This window comes from Amblyomma mixtum, chromosome 2 (genome assembly GCF_055824585.1).
Source record: "Amblyomma mixtum isolate Tamu chromosome 2, ASM5582458v1, whole genome shotgun sequence".
Lineage (NCBI taxonomy): Eukaryota > Metazoa > Arthropoda > Arachnida > Ixodida > Ixodidae > Amblyomma > Amblyomma mixtum.
The window spans coordinates 58,856,882-58,876,327 of NC_143013.1; the positions used below are offsets into that span (position 1 = coordinate 58,856,882).

Consider the following 19,446-nt stretch of genomic DNA (forward strand, 5'->3'; position numbering starts at 1 on the left):
CCAGCTGGTTCTCGGTCGCCCGTCGTGGTCTGAATACACCCCCTGGTCGTTACAATATAATGCCCCTATAGGAGACATTTTAGGAAATATATAAATAAAGCTCACTGTGCTGTAATCCTGTCTCCTTGTGTTATTTCACTCATTTTCCTTTACATTGTCAGTTTCTTGTCCGCAGCACATACTCATCATTCCTGAAGAGAGCACGTGTTACTCTTGTATTCAAGTACGGCGACTCCTCTCACCCTTCCAGTTACAGACCTATCTCTGTACTTAGTGTTATTAATACCATATTCGAAAAAATTCTTTACAAACGCATTCATCAGTTTCTTGAGAAGTATAACATTATATGCTCAGAGCAGCACGGATTTCGCCCACAGTACTCCACCAGCTCAGCAGTCATAACTCTTACCTAGGAAAATAATAATGCTCTACACGATAACAGATTCGCAGAAGTTATCTTTCTGGACATTAAAAAAGCCTTCGACACAGTTAACCATGACATTATGCTAAATAAAGTAAAAATATATGGACTTCGCGATAAGGTGCTTGACTTTTTCTCTAGCTACCTCACAAACCGCCAACAAATTGTTTCAATAAAATCTTTATCGTCATCCATTCTGCGCCTACATACAGGGGTACCACAGGGTCTACTCTTGGTCCGCTGCTCTTTTTACTGTACGAAACTGATCTGCCCAAGGTATTAACTTCATCCAAAGCCATTATGTATTCTGATGACACTGCCATTGTTGTTACTGCTCATCATATGGTCGAACTGGAAAGCATAGAAAATACAGAACTGGAAAAAATCTCTGACTGGTTTCTCACAAACAAATTAACAATCAATGCTAAGAAAACTAAATACATGCTGTTCCACTCAAAGAAAAAATCAATTCTTTCAACTGAATTTACATTAATTATTAACAAGATCCAGCTTGAGTCAACAAATACTTTTACTTACCTTGGAGTCACACTGGATAAACCATTACACTGGCAACATCATATTGACGCGACTTGCTCTAAGATGGCATCCGGTTATTATGCTCTTCTACAGACGCGCGAATACTTTGATACCAATATCCTGCGCGTCCTATACTTCACATTAATACATACTCACCTTTCATATTGCATCGAGTCGTGGGGCTGGACGTATAGTACTTACCTAGAGCCTATTAAAAAGTTGCAAAAGCGAGCACTGAGAATAATTTCATTTTCTAGTTACACTGTACGCCGTAAGGCACTATTTACTAAACTACGCGTATTACCACTCAATTTACTTCGTGAGAAAAGAACTGCTGAATGTGTCCATAATATAGTATCAAAGAACCTCCTGTTCGATATATCAATATTTAACATCCCGCCACTTCCAACACGGAGCTGCACGTACGGCAATTTTAACTTGCCAGGAAAAACAAATGTATATGGAGAGCGTCTCCTGGAGTTTACAGGCGTAAAAATTTGGAATAACCTACCACATGACCTAAAGACTACCTACAACTTTTCCTTTGGAATAAAAGATTATTACCTCAAAAAGAATGACACGCTTTGAGCTGATACCTTCATTTTTCATTAGTCGTCTTAGGTATTTACCTTATATTATGTCCATCTAGCCGAATACTGATACCTTGATTTATTTATAGATTTATACATTTGCGTCTATTGTAAAACTGCTTTCCAACTAAAAAGTGTGTACTGAAATCTGTTTATCCTCTTCTCGTGTGCTGTACTTTCGTAATGCTTTGTAAAGACTTACCAGTTATTTTCCCCTAGCTTTTTGTGATGCCTTTATTCTTGTGTAAGTTCTACGCGCTTTGTTTGATCTGAAAGTTTTTCGTTTATATAATCTTTAATATATGTGTTTCTTTTGTTGATGCTGTGACAAGTGTTGAGAGTGATGTTGTGGGCAATTCCTCTGCGCGGGGACGCACAGGCAGTCACTCGAGGCAGGTCTTTGTACAAAACGGTTTATTCTCACATGGCAGGTCGGTCGTCGTTGGGGCAGCGGGGTCAGGTGTCGGGAGAGCTGGTCCAAGAGAGAGAGGCGCGGGTCTTCATGTTTATAAAACACTTTGCTCAAACTTTCGCACCCTTTCGACTAAGCATAGCTCCCTTAATTAAACTTAGAGAAAACGTGCTCGCTACTTTGTAGTTGTGCGTTTTGCTTCAATTACTCCAACCGGCGCCAGCAGTGCCCTCTACTCCGGGAAATATGAATATTTTCTGCATATGACGACAAGCTACTGCTGCCTGAGCCCTCGATGAAGCAACTGCCGCCATAAAAAGACATTACGACAAACTTTAGCGGCTAAAGTGCTGAAAGGCGAAAGCCTGAGTGCTGCATTCCGCTACACGATTGTTCAGTTCACATTTTGTTGGTGCATTAATTAACTGCCAATTAATGACGCTTAAGCTTCGCCTTTAGGAGTGAAACGCTACAGCGTGTTATAGAGCTGCCAGGGAGTCCACAGAACAGCACAACCCGTTCGGCGCGATGCCTTGCCAGTTGGAAACGCCTTTGAACGCAATGCTTTTTGGGGAAAAAAAATGGCGCAGTAATTCTCTGTCATCTCGGTGGACACCCGAACAACAACGTACAGGAAGGGAGGAAGTGGGAGTGAATAAAGAAAGAGAAAGAGGGGCCGTAATGAAGAAAATGAACATGCTATTTTACGAAACAAAATGACTCAGTAACTGTCTCTCATATCTCGGTGGACACCTGTCATCCGTTTGTAGAGGAAGGGAGGGAGTGGGAGTGGAAGAAGAAAGAGAAAGAGGGGCTGTAATGAAGAAAATGAAAATTGTATTTGAGGAAAGGAAATGACGCAGTAACTGTATCACATATCTCGGTGTACGCCCATCATCCGTTTGTAGAGGAAGTGGGATGAAAGAAGAAACAAAGAGGGGTCGTAATGAAGAAAATGAAAATTGTATTTGAGGAAAGGAAATGACGCAGTAACTGTATCACATATCTCGGTGTACGCCCATCATCCGTTTGTAGAGGAAGTGGGATGAAAGAAGAAACAAAGAGGGGCCGTAATGAAGAAAATGAAAATTGTATTTGAGGAAAGGAAATGACGCAGTAACTGTATCACATATCTCGGTGTACGCCCATCATCCGTTTGTAGAGGAAGTGGGATGAAAGAAGAAACAAAGAGGGGTCGTAATGAAGAAAATGAAAATTGTATTCCTATTTTACATCCCCCATTCCTGTTAGTTACTTAGAAATGTTTATGGTACTTCTTTAATTGGCTCGCCTTACATGTGTCATGTGTTCTTGTAAATGTGAATGTATCTAATAACCTTGGCATGTGTACATATGTAAATAAAATTTTTTCTAAACATGAAAATTGTATTTGTGGAAATAAAATTGCGCAGTAACTGTCTCACATGTCTCGGTCAACACCCGCCATCCGTTTGATCTCGTCAGCTCCGCTAGATGTAACGCGGTCGGACGGGCGGGATAATGAGCCATTAAAGGCTTCCGTCTTAATATTGGAAATGGATGGTTTCACCGTGTTCCTCTGTAGGACCAATACATTTCCAATGCTGGGTCGATTCCCAGTGCTGTTTGGGCTCTCCTATATGAAAGACGCTGCGCTCTTTTATTGAGTGCGGATATGAAAAGCAGAAATATGTGCACGAATATATAAATTATTAACAGCAAAGCAGGCGAAGAGCTGAGCGTCTAAGACAAGAAGTTTGCAGCGGGTAGATCCGCAATAGCTCCCCAAGAGTTAGCAGCACCCTAATTTCATTCTGGGTCATAGCTGACTGTGTGTCCCATGAAGGGAAGCTCGAATAAATCATTGAAGTCAGATAGTTTTCGCTGATGCTCTGAAACCGACCATAGCGTTTAACAAAAAGAAGCTTCCTGAAGTTCTCGTTTGATAATTCGGTATAATATTCATGTGCGTAGCTACAATCGTACCACAGCAAAATCAAAACTACTGCCGATGGTGCTTTATTTCTCCTATTTGTTGACTCAATATTAACATACAACACTCATGCCTTCATGCGTTGCATCTGTAGCAGTAGATGTAGCTCAGACGAGGGGGAAGCTTGCGTCTGTGGCGATGCCGCAGTGGTTGTTCAAGTCGCGAGAAATCAGGAAGTACCCGTTCAGACCCCAGCCTTGACCATAGCTGGAAGCAAGAGATAACAAGAGATAGGAACGTTTCGTGCAACAACTCCATACGTGTTCATAAAGGTTGTCAAAGTCATTTGAATAATTAAATTGGTTCACGCTACAATTCGAAGCGACTGCAACAAAGGAATTCTAGTTTAGGCCGACCTAAATAAGAGTAATTAACGAAATGGAATCACCTTTAATTGTGGTGGTCTGTGGCGCAGCAGCGCTGAGTCATCCTTTAAAATTTCAGAATACTTTATTTTGGCTGCATTACGGTAAATGGTACAGGAGTGTTATAGTTTGCATGTCGAAAAGCTAGACTTATTTTGGGATGCCCGCTGCACCTCGGATTACAGTGGGGCGCTTCTCTGACGCATTTTGCGTTGGGGAGAAAACGCGGTAATTTAGAACAGAGATGTGTATCTTTGTGACAAAAGTGGTCTTTTGTGCTTAAACTGGGGTATATTTTCGCTTTAATCCCAATTTAACGGTCTTCTGATGACATACCGCGTAGGCTACGGCGCTCCTGTTCCTTGTTGAAGGCCGTCCATGACCTAGTTTTCAGCCCTGTTATTGGCCGGCGTCGGCAAGACTTCGGGATTCGTCCGAAGCTCGGCGTCAATCCGGCCAGCCCAAATAGGCCGCCCGACAAACGCCATTAATCGATGTTCATCGCTTATTTATTACAAGTTCGTTTCACTTGTTAAGACCACATAACCTTACCGCGCAATCAGGCTTTTCATAATGGTAGCGCTGAAAAGTACCATTGAGCTATACCGACTATAGTAACCTTCATCTTACTGAGGATACTTAAGGTCGTCAATTGGCGAATTAAACAAGTTCACAACCTCGCCTTTGCTTCTTACTCATGCCATGCTCTTCCGTAAGCCTGCTAAATTCACTTGTTGCGCTCAGGAGTTTTTCTTTCTTCCTTCTCCGATGAAAAAGATCTGGTGCAGTATAGTTTTCATCTCTCTGCTTGTTCAGCTTTGGTCTACATTTTGTAATACTTACTGGTTCTGCGGTAGATACGTTCCAGGTGCCTGGGGTTTGTGGAATAAGGCCTTCTAGGCATCCGCTGCTTTCCTTTGGAATTTCTTTGTAAGTACGTTCATAAGTCATTGAAAATCTGATCATGACAAATATGGTGGCAAAAAGAAGGTGGACGAGCACAACAACTGGAATCGCCAGGGAGCACGCAACACAGCACATGAAGAAGCACAGCAGCAGTCGCTGCTGTGCTTTTACCGAAGTCGCTTTTACTGATTCCAGCAATGCAATGGGCCGCAGCCTTCAGTGCGACGATGTAGACAGAAAAGAGACCGTGACTACTTTCGATTTTTGCCTTCGCTGAGACGGCTGCGTTGTGCAACTAAATTTCGCTCTAAGGACTGCGCAAATGTGGAGAGAGGTCTACAAGCGCGGAGCGCTCACTTCAGTGAGTGGCAGTTTAATGAATGCCTTCGTACTGCACCATTTAGTCAGAGTTTTTATAATTCTAGTAATTTTTCATGATGCAATTACCTAAAAATGGGCTTCCCCCTCAATTAACAAACAAAGGAGATAAAAATGTTTCCTGGTACTTTTGCGATATTTGGCCGCAATCAATGATGAACAGTCAAACAAACAGTTATGATGCCTGCTAGTTGAATGTGCTTGTGTTTTTTTTTTTCTAGCCGACAAAGTTGGTTCAAGCTACCCATGATGTAGCCGCAACTTCATAGCATAAATGCGTCGCTGCGATCGCCGCAATTTGCATGAGTAGAAAGAACAAATGATCAGGTAAATAAATTCTCGGCTGAAAAGAAACAGAAGCCCGAAAAATATGAGCCCGAACGTAGTAAGAAAATAGGACGAACGCTCGTGTCATTCCCACATCTCTTACGGGTTCGTATTTTTTGCACTCCTCTGTATTTCTTGAATATGCCCCAGCATGTCCTACTACAAGTGCTCATAGAATTTTGGCAGCTTTAGGAGCAGCAGGAGGCGAAATTACATGTATTTTCGCCATATTACTTCGTTAAGTTTAAGGTGAGCTTTAGAGGGGCTTTACCTGTTTTTGACGAGCCAGTATTTCCTGCCATCCTGGACACCGTAGCCCACGACTAGGACAGCGTGGTCCAAATGCTGGCTACTGCACATGGGTTCGTAATACACTTCTGCGATTTAAGCGAGAAGTAACTGTAAACGGCTGAACCGATACAGATTAGACGTCAGAAACAAATGCTCAAACTTCCGAAGTCAGTATACACAGACTCAGTAGGCATTCATAAACAAAAACATCTCAAATCAGATCGCTCTATTTCAAACAGGAACTACCACACTTTTAATATACCAGAAAGGCCCGTCAAATAAAATACATGAATTGCTCGTTTTTCTCCCTAGTATTTCTTAGTAGAACCAGTTCCGGTAGAAGTTGTCAAATGTTCATCGGGATGAGTCATTAAGGCTTATGGATGATTTTTTATTTACACTGCTCTTCCAAAGCACTCATTGTAGACTGATTTACTGTTGTTCCTACTCTTTCTTACATTTGCATTTCGCTCTTCTTAACGTATTGCTCCATTGTACTCCATGCCTTTTTTCTTGCGATTTTATCTTTTGTCTCGTAACTTTATTTTTGCACCCACTACCCTGTGACAATGCTTCGGCGCTGCAGAGTGTACTGAAAGTACAGGACGTTCAAAGTTGTCCTTCAATGATGTCGGAACATTAGGCACTAAGCTGTGCGTGAAATCCACCCATACGCGTAAGCTATTCGGCAAGGGGGAGAAAAAGTAAGATAATAATTGCCACTGTCAGGTGTCTCATTGAGTGAAATAAATTAATAATATTTTCAGCCATCGCGGGAAGGGTGACTCTTCATATCGCAAACATAAACTGTCGTATCTCTAGACTACCCCATTCAGGAGAATTGTTCCAGAGCACGCGTTTTCAGAGATATTCGTCCTCAAAGTTTCCACTCATTTCGAGTAACTACGATTGCGTGGTGTTGGCGGTCGAAGCAAAGCTCTTCCCTAGTTTGACATAGCTGTTCTGGGTGGATTGGCTGCGGTAAAGAGAAATAGTAATTCCTTCACTGGTTGATGTGCACCGTTGGCAGGGAAACAGCCCCGTCACACCGGAAGGAGTTTAACACCGATATTCACCGCCTTTTATGCGCTATTACGGGGTTCGAGCTGAAAATTTTGACACGAATATCTCGGAACACAAGTGTGCTGGAGAACCTACAAAACAGAATTGTGTAGAAATACGACTGTAGCTCAGTTTCCATTATAAACATGCCTGCTTACTGGAGGCAGCAAAAGATCACTAATCGATGTTATTTATTTAGGTGCAACACAGTAACATTGATTACGTCACTTTGTGTCCCCGTGATGGGAATAATTTTACGGAGAGGCGGATTTCAAGCTCTAGTAAATGCCTAGGTATAAAAAGTAATTAAAGTTTGATTTTGAAAGCCCTGCATTAATACTTAAAACTGTAAATCTCGTGCTTTTATTTTTTTGTGTTCAGACACTGCCCCACCCTATGCAATTATTCAAGCTGCTGGGAATGCAAAAAAAAAACTTTTTGAATTCGGTTGCATTTGATGCTGCTATATTAAGCTTAAGAGATAAACACACTCCCTTACTGACATTTCTTAATGAGGTGCCAGCTGCACGTTCTTCCTCCTCTAGTAACCGTTGTGTGTAGAATCAGTCGCACTTGTGCTGTGTGAACGTTATAAATTGCGGTGCGATCGCCTCCTGGTACAACTGCCTGCTGGAGGTTGCATTTCCCTTTAACGAGCCTGCTGGCGGGCAACCTCAGAGTGGATAGAGAGAGAGAAGAGGGCAGAAGAGAACAACGCAGGCAATCGCAGCGTGCCCAAGCGGCTGCTCCAATCAACACCAGAAAGGGCAAGGGAAGAGAAACTGAAGAAAAACAAGCGCGAAAAATATTTTGTTTCTATCAGCTTTTTGTAGCCTGTCAAAGCAATACGACCGCAGTTAGCGACTCAAAAGTTTCGCTCAGAGTTGCTTTAACTGCTAAACTAACCATGGTGGCTCATCAATTTTGGTGTTCGGCTGCTCTTACAAAACTAGATGTACCGAATCCTAGCCGCATTCGCCATGATTCGGTGATGTGAATTACCCAACGGCTGTGTCCTGTGCGATGTCAGCGCAGGCTATACGAACCGACGTGGTGTAAATTTAACCAAACTTCCCCAGTGCTGCAGCCCTCGCCACCCATATGTTATTTCTAGACAGTAGACCTCTATTTTATCAGCTGCATAATACCTCTGGATTTCAAGAAACATTTCTGCTGTTTACATACATGTTTGGTATTCTTTGTAAGGGCAGAATGTGTGAGAAGACCGTGTTTTTTTTTTTTTTTGCGGGGGGTGGGGGGGGGGGGTTGTGGCGGGTTCTAAAACTGTGGAGAGCGAACTACTGGCAGGAACCCTAATGCGTTTTCAAAGGACCAGTTCGCCCACTCGAGTTTTTATTTATCTACTTATGGTCTACTTAAGGAAGAGTGCTATGGATAAGCTGACTTCGTTCCCAATATGACACAAAGCATTTCTACTGGACACGAACGTTTCTAAATATGTGTATGTCGACCTAGAGTGGAGAGAGCATAATTTTTCATTGTATACAAATAGAGGCATACAGAAGCAAAGTTTTTGATGGTCCATTTTCTTGCTTTGAAATAGGTCTAAGCGACTAGCAATCGTGAAAATGAGCCTAAAACAAGAGTTATCAGCATAAATAATTTACAAACGGTTTTGTACAAGGAGATTTGGCCTCGGTCGGCGCTAGCCCTAAAGGGCACCATTAGGTCATGCAAGACCGAGCAAGACATACTAACACATTTCTGATTACGTCGTTGGCGCAGGAAAGCATTGGTCGTTCACAGGCTGGTTCGGTGAGGCCTGAGCATTTGGGGCCAGTCCATCTTAACACCCTTGAATTATACAGGTGGAAATGCTGAGCGGATCCTCACAAGGCATTCAGAAGCGTATTCAATAATGTTCAAGTACACGCCTACGGCTTGAACTTGCTAGAATACTTTTCCTTACACCCTTGAAGAAATCATATTCTTTGTTCATGTTCGAGATTTTGTATCGGCATAGTTTACGGAAACGCAGCTGCACACAATATTTTAAACAAATAAGAAGAAAAATCTTTACCTCCATGGTAAAACTGGAAGCTAGGGTGACTCGCATCGATAGCAGCAGAAATGGGACCAACAGTAGCGACCGCCATCTTCAGGTAGTCCTCGGAACCACTTGGAATGACATTGTGCCCTGTGCATGTCGCCGCGACGTACTCTCTTTTGAAGGAGCAGTATTGGTCCTGCGCGACAAGTGTTTGCCCATGAACAACGCACCACTTTCGGAGCAGTTTTGCTGTTCAGAGCAGGAAGCGCAGAAAAGCATTGTCTGCTTGTGTGGTAATTCAGCGGACAGTGGTCATTCATAGAACGCAGCGTTGGGTTGCTGAGCAAGAGTTCGGGGTTTTAATCCCGATCACTGTTGAGTGATTTCAGTGGAAGCGAAACGGAAAAGCGCCTGTGTGTGGAGGTTTGCATGCATGTGAAGGAATTCCAGGTGGTAGAAATTATTTCCAAGTCATTCAGTTCATTCAACCGACGGTCTGGAGTGTTACCTTATCGCGTGAAAACACTAACCGACCATTAACTGAAGTGTGCTGATCAAAAGAAACATACGGGAAGAATAATTTTTTTCATCGGAAGCTGACTTGTTTTCGAGCTCTTAAATGTCAATTAGTGCCCTAAATGCAGACATTGTGTGCTCACATAATTGAAACCGAATGTGTACTCTGACCCCCTCTAAAAGCCTTTAATGCGAAAATGTAAAGTACAAGGGTCTCATATATGTTCCGAATACCCCCATGCAATTTATACAGCCCATTAAAGACCGTTGGCTCTCTGGCGAAGTTAGTTCTGCATACAGACGGTCTTTGTTAGATAAACTGCCCGTACTTCTCCTTATCTTCTAAGTGATATCTTGTTGCTCCGCGCATTCTGATTACCCGTGAGGTGATTATAACAGTGACCGGAACTTACCGTGGCCACGTATGGGTAGCTTTGTTCGGTGTCAATGCCTCCGTTAGCGGTAATGTACATAAAAGCATTGGTCATTTTGCCTCCTCTGCAACCACCGTTGCCAAAAGCGCCTGAGCAGTCGACCAGGTTTTGTTCGCTAAGTGAGACGAGGTATCCAGTCTTACGAAAATGTTGGCCTTCGAGAGATCCAGTCTGCCTTGTGAAATAGACAAATTTGCAATTCAGATATTTTAAATATTGGAGCACTTCGGCGCACACGAAACCTGCACGTGTGTGCGAAACCTCCCTGGTGAATTCTACTAAACACAGTCTGCAGAATTCCAGCCAAACAACGTTTAAAAAGGACAACTTCCAACGCGCTGACAAAAATGATTTCAGCTAGAGTTTAACAACTGGTCCTTCATCGTCTCTGTCACGTTAATCAAATGCTGCAAATGGAGCTCACTGTTAAGTGTAAATCTATGCAATGCAGTTCCAGTTTGCCTCCGGTCAATGTTATCCCCAAAACAACTTGACGCACACTTCACCTGTAAAAAGCACCATAGTGCATTCATATCATGTCAGTTTGGGTACACCCATGGTAAGGCCAGAATCTATTCAGTAGTGCCGTGCTATTATGATGGGCGTAGACTAAAATATGTCGAAGCTTAGCCTGCTAGCTTACGCAGGGTTTTGTCTGACAAAGGCTACCAATTTGAGTTGCTTCACAAGCTGAAACAAAGGCATTCTTCGTTGCATAGGGCATTGAGAAGCCGAATGGTTTTCTTTAGTATAATAATCTAAATAACGTCATAATAGCACCATCATAAAAGAAGCCAGGAGACAGTGGGACAGAGTCTCCCAAAACATACTGGCAAGTATTCGAAAGCTGCAGTGCAGAACACAGGCAACCATGCAAGAATCTCTGAGGGGCAGTGTAATACTGGGAACAGTGAAACATTACCGTGCTGAAAGCCCAGCAGGACGAACAATATGGACCCTGGTTTTTCACAGGAGTCACAGCCCCCATTTCACGCCAGTCAACCATGACAGGCAGGCTGCTGTGATTCACGTTCGCCGGAAGCAGGTACCTGGACCCACCACTTCCTGTTCCATTTGCACGGTAGCCATTCATCCTCTGAACGAATTCCTCCGGCCGCTGCGAAAAAAGAAGTAAAGTTCCAATTCAAACCTCAATCGCTTTATTCCAAGCAACGGACGTAGCCCTACCGAAAGCTTAAAAAGGCAATCGGTTCTCGAGTTTCCACTAAGTCATGTGAGACAGTTACTATGTTATTTTCTTTCCTCGAAAACTAATTTTCAACAATCAATTCCGATGGCCTTTTTGATGTGCTTCCTCGCGCTTTAATATGCATTGATACATGAATGAAATGGTGAAATTGGAAAGGCTGGTCACTACAACGGTGCTGGTGCAAACTAACGCGCAAGACGTGGCAATGTTATAATTTTTTACTGCGATAACTATGTGCGATGGCTTAACCCGTGAGGTAGAAGTGCCTTTTTAAACCGCACAATCAACTTTCGGTGACACGTGTCTGGCAACACCGTTAAGGAAGGAGTAGCGGGTGTCTTCATAATAAAAATGCTTGTTTATTATGTCCTGTTATATTTATCAACCTGCCCATTGGGTTCCCAAGAAACCTGTCCCTTCCAAGACCGCAAATAGGCCAGTGCTGCAAAATTTGTTTAGCCCAACATTGGACATATATTCGTGGTAGGGAGAAGACAAGTAGTTGGGTTACATGGCAAGAAACCACTTATAATGAATGGATTTATTTGACGTCGATTTCGCAAACTCAGGCGGTGTTTTGCGGGAAGCAAAGACTTAGCCAGGTGGTCGTGCTCTCCTTTGCGCCTGGCAATTAAGCAATTCGAGAATTTAAGCTTTTAAATGCATGCAAAAAAAGAAAAGGCAGTCTTCGAAACATAAATGTTTACCCTTTGGATCTCACATGCAAAATGTGTGGAAAAAAAATAACGCGATTTTATGAATCTTTTTTCTGACGCGATACTCCCAACCTTCAAACTAATATTTTCACCAGAAGGACGTTTTATAAACCTTCTCTGCTTAGCAGCAGTTTATGCGACTGCAGCACATGCAGTGCATAAATCATGAGGTTAAACAGATGTGATCACACGTGGTACGTGCCTGCCTTTCTTAACGGCTGCTTTCCTAACATGCAGCTCTTTCGTTGATTCTTGCTTCATTTTAATAAGCTTATATCCAAACTTTGAAGCAATATCTGCAACAAAACTTTTTTAGGAATGTGATCGTCGGTGTATCCTTTTGAGTTGCCTTCAAAATTGTCAGGTTGCCGATGTATCTGCGCTTTGCACGTCGTCCTCTAGCAAAAGACACAGAGAAGGTGCGAAAATTCAGCTTTATAAGTTCAAATTACAGATCGTGCCTGGTGTCCTGAGGGCGAAATACTCTACCAGAGGTGAAAAAGAGACAAGGCGAACCTCGGCCTTTACTGTGTCTAACATAGCGATGGACATTCATGGATACGATTAGGTATAATGGTGTGAAGCATATTCCACTGAAAGTCTCTCAAGACAATGTTCCCCGTTGTACGACGCCAACGTACAATCGGCAAACAAGATTTGACTCTAACATATGCAGAGTGTAACATTTGTCATTTGTATTGTTGAACATGGGCCACCAAATTGCTTTGACTAGTTTCAAAAGTAACCCGGTATTCCTAGTGCACGCGTACGTGTATACTTATTTTATGGAGAAATAAAGTCAAGGTCAGCTACATTCTTCTTTTTGTGTTTTCATTTTGGCCTGACGACTGCACATAAGTAGTAAAAATTTCAGATGCGCAAGCCGATACATGACTTCAAACAACCCTGCTAACACACAATCTGGGGCCCTGTTGGTCCCAGTTGTGCAAGTAGAGCTGACACAACCCCTTTAACAACTACGTCGGACCCCATGAGTAATACTTCGGACAAGCCCCCTGTTGATTCTACACGAGCCACATACCGATGTTTCTAGCGATATCTCAGGCCATTTTCTTGCACCAAGCCGACATCGGTCCCTTGTAGGGAACTGCAGGGCAGATGCAACATAAATGTAGACTCTATATGAGGAAAACCTCCTAAAGCCGAAACTGTACTCCCCACACCAAACTGCTGTGGGCCCCGCGTCGGCCGTGGCATGGCTGGAAAACAGGCATGCCCGCCTGTTGCCCACATCTTTCCCTCATCGGTTATTTGAAGGCAGGTGCAAAATAAATCCATCTTTCTCCAGGGAAAACCTTCTAGAGCCCAATAAGGGCTGCTCACACAAAAACATTTTAGGTATCACATGGCCCGGGCCGGAGCTGCATAAGACGCGTGCCCGCATTTGGATGCATCAGTCTTGTCGGGTATTTCATGCTGATGAAACATAAATCCGGGCTGTATGCAGGAGATGAAGTGGCAAGCCGAAATGGTGCTGCGAATGCAATGCCGCAAAGTCGGTCCCAAATTGACCATAGCCGGACTGCACGCGGCGATGTGCATATGTGCTATCACACATGCGTTCTTTCATTTCGCAAATTTGCATTATGCATGCTTATAATTTTCACTCATAAATTATTTGTACGAAAAATTTTTGGTGTCTTTATTTCATTGCGAAACCTAGTGGGTTATAAGCTTTGCATTCCCGTTAATTGTGAAAAGTTACCAGAACATATCCAACAACAGCTGTGTCACCTTACTAGGTGGTGCTGGACTTCCAGCGATCCTCGAAACCATTATATTTTAAACATACACATGCTGGCTGCCGGCACTATTCCCAACATGAAGACTGCGCGGACTTTTTACACTGCCCGCATGCCTTATTATTTTGGCTGCTTGCATCTGACTAGCACACAAAAAATTGAAAAATTAATGATTGATCATTAGGCCTGAGGGCCCGATGTGATGAGTTTGGTCTGGGGCTGCCTCCAAACTTCGCACATCGGCCACCTATGGGAAAAATCTGGGCAAGCCCAAACTGGTCTTGCCCCTGTAGACCCGGCATCTGTTCCATTGTGTTATTAGAGGGGTTAAACGATTTTACCTCCTCAGTAGCTGCACACCTCTGGCTAAAAGTACGAGCAATCTGGGGGGGGGGGGGGGGGGGGGGGGGATCTGCCTATTTTCGCAACGTAGGCTTAATGAGATCAGCCCCATATGGGCTACCTGCATCGGTTCCAAATGGACCAGATGGATGTTTGTGGGCAGCTCACTTGAAGCAAGTGGGTCCCCTTTGCAGAACCTACATAGAGCCCACAGTGGCTCGTCTGCATTGCCCACATCGGACGCACTGGGGGCCCCACTTCGTAACCCACTTTGTGCAACCGGGAGAAGTGCTACCGTATCAGTTTGCACACTTGATAAACCGATTAGCTCGAAATCAAGAGTCAGTCGCCGACCTAGAAAAAAAACCAGTCCTGTTGTTTGTGTCTTCACTACTGCCCCTGTTTTTTGTGCTGCGTATACTTTCGTTCAGATGAGCCACCGACTAGCCCATACCAAAATTTTCATCTATACAAAAAACATGGATCCCAACCTCTATCGAGACAGAAGAGAAGCGAGGGCCGAATTCATCGAGAAAACATACGCTCCTCAAGCCACGACCGTGTATACAGACGCGTCTTGGAGAGGAGGAGATACCAAAATCGCTGTAGCGGCGGTGGTCGATTCGTCTTTACGCGAAATGACCAGCGCGTCTCTCCGAGGCTGCACAGCTGCAGAGTCCGAGGAAGTAGCCGTTGCTCTAGCGTTGGCGGAGGGCTATAGAACCGGGCGGTCACTAACAATACTTACGGACTCTCAAACAGCCTGCCGAAATTACATGAATGGCAGGATAGGTCGTCACGCGCTCCGTATACTCCTCGCAGCGAGTGACAGAATTAAAAACCGGGAAGAACAAAACGACAAGATCCGACAAAAATTGTGTGGGTACCGGGGCACACAGGGGTGGCAGGGAACCGAGAGGCCGACAGGATAGCTTGAGGATACATTACTTTCCGAGCTTCCGACGAGACCGCGGAACTCGCGCCAGCACCCAGGGAATACTCGGCCATACTACAAAACTATAGAGGCAGAAGAATGCGATATCCCCCACAGCACAAATCTCTCAGCAGAGAGGAAGCTGTCACTTGGAGACAATTACAAACAGGCTCTTTCCCAAACCTACATATACTAAACAAAATGCACCCTACGATATACACGAACAAATGTCCCTGGTGCAACGAAAAACCTACACTATACCACATCACATGGGCCTGCCAAAACATAGACGTGGTCCCCAAAATAGAAAACCCGAGTGCGGAGCATCTGCTGTCCAGCGACCGCTGCGAAGACCAACAAGGTCTGGTACAGCGAGCTCAACGGGCGGCAGTGGCCAGCGGAGCCCTGGACTGAGGGCAACCGACCACTGATTAGAGGCGGACGACTTCGACAGAGAAGGCTCCTGGGGGTAGAACCAAGACGTCTCTGAAGATGCCCCAAACCGCAGGAAAAACCATTAGTGTAAATAAAGTTTTCCCTTCCTTCTATGACACAAAGTTCCTCAGTGCCGCCACCATGGTCACGAAAGTCGCCACTAGTTGACCATGATACGTACAGCAAAGAAACTCTAGTACGATTTTAACCTAGCTAAACCGAATACACGTGCGAAAGCATGACTTTAGCCTGGTTGGCTGATGGCTTTGCTTCATTGGGTTGTCGGCACGTCTGGCGACGATAATAGGCTGAGCTTAACTCTCATCGAGGTTCAGCTGATGTGATCTCTTCGCCAGTAATATGCATTAAGGGCCGAAATGTTCCATTCTAAGAGAATGCTTTAGCGCACTCAAAGGGGACAAAATAAGTACAAAGAAGACAGGCCGGGGTGCAACTTGCGACTATTTTGTTAAGAAAAAGGTTATTTATATCCCTTCCCTAACAATGGTTGTTGTTGTTGTTGTTGTGGCTGTTGTTGTTGTTGTAAAATAGTGGAAAGTTGCACCCAGTCCTGTCTTCCTTGTCCTTATTGTGAGGACTGTGTGCGAAAAAAGCAACTATGGGATGTCTTCGCACCGCAGCTGGAAAGTCATGAAGACGACGATGTGCAATGCCCAGCGCGCGAGTGTGTTCCAGTTTAACTCGAGGCGTGATCGGCTGTGGCGATAGCATTGTCCTCTCGTGCAGCGGCCAGCGAAGCTGATCTGTTCATGCCGCCACAGGTTGGTAACCCAGTCGCGGCAATGTTTATTTTATTTATGCATCGAGTATTGCTGTGTTAGGTCGCCCATGGGTACCCCCAAGGTCAAGCTTCACACAATATCCTCGGTTAGGGTTGATCGTTTTAAGTACTGCCTTCGCCCTAAAATGTATAAAAGTCCTCCTGAGGTTGCAGGAAATTTAACGGAGCACCTTTATGTTTCGAAATGAGGACGCAACTTTTAGGCCACAAAACCGCATTACATGTTGGTGAATAAAAGGGAACCTGGGGCGTGTGTTTCCTTACGACTGTATGCTAATGAGTAGGTGCCTCATTGCAGAGAAAGGCATCATTAATACACCTCGCAACAGAGCTCACGGTCGGACAATGCTTTCGCATTCAATGCAGTCTAATTTCCTCTCCGTAATTTTTTTCATCACAATGTTTTTATTTTAAAAACTGAGATACGCCGATGCGCTTTATGCCGGGGAAGTTACAGCAACCCACAAATTAAGAGATACGTCGGTGCGGTCTATGCCCGCGAAGTTGCAGCAAGCCACAAATTATGTACGCGATATAGAGCCCAGTAATTACGCATTTATGTAACTTAAACAAACAAAAGATTTCATTTTCAATTTTCGCGGGCTATATTGTGCTGCTAGCGATGTTGAAGGCCGTAAAAACCAAAGGTGAGAGCTAGTGTTTGCATGTTCATAATGGCAACCTGGTTCGAACAAGTAAACCTCAAAATTACACATTATAAAGCATGTCAGTTTGAGTCTTTCCGCGTCGGGCGTGTATAAAAGGATTTTCCTTGAAGTCCTGATGCACAACACACCGAGGAGATTTGTATATATTATGCCGTAGAAGCAGCTAACGGGATTGGGTGAAGTTCGGAAAGCAGCAAAGCAGACTCGATGGACATTGAAACCCTTAATTTTTACGTTCAATATTTCTACCCCCACTGCCGGCAGAGAAAATACGAAAACTCAAGTCACCATCAACACTGACGGCCTTGAATTTCGCATAAAATCGTGCATCCGAAATATAAAATAAATATAAGTTTATTGGTCATTAACCATTATAATTATCCAGCTATATGACCCTCCTTATTGTCCCTCTCGCCGTACAATCCACCCACACGTCGTAATTCTCCGAGTTAAAAAAATAAAACTCTTCAAGAAAAAATCGCCGCATATAAGATGTCAAGCCCCATATGGCGTCATTAGGATTGTATCTGCATTGGTAGACATTAACACAGTCATGAAGCTAATCAACGAAGCATTCTTGCCTAATTATAACGTATTCATTTATCTAAGCGCCAGTGCGTTAAAGAACGGTTTGGCGAATGCCCTGTGGTTTACTCACCATGTCTCCAAACTCGTTCATAGCGAGCTCAAAAGAAGCTTCACCATTTGCGAAGTTTTTGTTATGGCCATCGATATATTTCTTGTTGGCGGCAAATACCTTATATTTCTCTGCTTCTTCGGCAGCAGATTTGTATTTGCGTCCTGGCAGGGGAGTGAGCGGAAATTTCTATTCGTTCACTTCCATCCCATTAGAGTTGTTGAAAACTAAAATATTTAACGAAAATATTTTTTGTCATGAAATTTTCGTTTTCGGGTTTAGACTTAGGAATGACTTTAGTATATTAAAGTGTCTCATTTGGCTGTTTATAATGGTAATTAAATATGCTCTTACTCCACTCTCTTCGCACTTGTGCTTGCACTACCTTTTCTTTTCATGCTCCATTCTTGCATGGTTGATGGGGAAATAAAACATTATTTTATGTTCGGGGAAGTTCTATACTGTCATTGGCTGACAACTGCTGCATATTTGTAGCGATTATTATGCTTCTGCTTGCTATCTGATGTAGCGTATAAGGAGGCAGAAATTCTACAAGTTTTGGTTCATTGACGCAGAGCTCTGACGTGATTTGCACTTTGCCAGCAGTCAATTGAATTTAATTGAATTAATCTTCACGACGATGACATTGCCGTAGCGACCAAAATAAAAAATAATTATGGAGTGCAAAATTAAGTACTCACCGTATTTTGTTTTGAAGGCCTTCCATTCCGCTCGCATAGCTTCGTCTTCTGTAGAATACGCAATGGCGACAATAGCCGATAGCATGAGCAATGGATGCATCCCTGTGAAGATTATGGAGTGAGCTGCAACTATGAAGGGCGTGTATCTAACGCTTTTCCTATGCTCACTTGGGGAGTCATTGTTCAGGGTTTTCTGCAGGAAAAAGCGTGTATTGTTTAAGCATGAAGGGCGTGTATCTAACGCGTGTATCTTGATTGTATTTCGGTCTTTTGGTTTTCGAAAGTAATTTCGTTTGAAAGAATTTATGATGTACATTTGAATCGCGCACTTTTATACCTTCTTTAAACTTCTCTCCTCAGAAACTAAACTCCAAATTTGTATTGTTCACCACACCACACTTTGGAAGAAAACATATTTGCAAGTGCTTAGAATTTTTTCTCATGTTGCTTGGTATTCACAACATTCTTGTAAGATTTTCAATCAATTTAGAGCTATCGCCCAAGTACGGTTGTCTTAGTACGCCTGTGCACAATGGTAAAGTCAATAATAAGAATTGGCGCCCATTACGGTTTTAGACCCTTTTGGTCATCAAAGCTTAGATCTGTCTATATGGCTCTCTAGCGTTACTAAAGGTGCTGTAGACTTTGCTTAAGGTTCACAAACAGGAATCTTAAATTGTCTTTTTACCGCGGGAACTCAATCTACACTCTCCGAGCATTCTTAGAAACTTCGAATTATTTTCCAGGCCGGCCAATTTTGCTCTCTAATCCAAATAATTGCCCCTGCTCTCGCCTTTTTGTTCTTTAATTCACCTTCGATAAGAGGAGTCAGCGAACGAGTGGAGTTCCTTTCAGCCAGTCGCGTGGTGGCTTCGCTTTAGCTTTTATTTTCTTTTTAGGATTCCGCGGATAAACAGCTTCAGTCGCAGACTACATAGCCGCGAATAAGGCGCACGGAAATAAAAATATGCGTGGACTGTTTGCTTTCGGCAATCGCTGCAATGGCAGAAGGCACA

General features: G+C 43.6%; 1 protein-coding gene across 1 annotated transcript; it reads right to left on the reverse strand.

Annotated features, from left to right (window-relative positions):
- Positions 1–4,039: 4,039 nt before the first annotated feature.
- LOC149359437 (procathepsin L-like) lies at positions 4,040–18,515 on the reverse strand. Its single transcript, XM_089571661.1, has 7 exons — positions 18,431–18,515; positions 17,751–17,893; positions 11,145–11,339; positions 10,202–10,393; positions 9,303–9,468; positions 6,180–6,285; positions 4,040–4,139 (listed from the first exon to the last, which is right to left on the reverse strand). The coding sequence occupies exons 1-7, from the start codon at positions 18,513–18,515 to the stop codon at positions 4,040–4,042; spliced, it is 987 nt and encodes a 328-aa protein (XP_089427787.1).
- Positions 18,516–19,446: the final 931 nt, after the last annotated feature.

What these genes read in the sequence shown, in the direction of transcription:
- LOC149359437 (XM_089571661.1), bottom strand. Translation starts at nt 18,515, where the DNA reads ATGCTATCGGCTATTGTCGCCATTGCGTATTCTACAGAAGACGAAGCT. An exon ending in GGCCTTCAAAACAAAATACG is followed by an intron (nt 17,894 to 18,430) that starts GTGAGTACTTAA and finishes CTCCCCTGCCAG; the next exon opens with GACGCAAATACAAATCTGCT. An exon ending in TGAACGAGTTTGGAGACATG is followed by an intron (nt 11,340 to 17,750) that starts GTGAGTAAACCA and finishes CTTTTTTCGCAG; the next exon opens with CGGCCGGAGGAATTCGTTCA.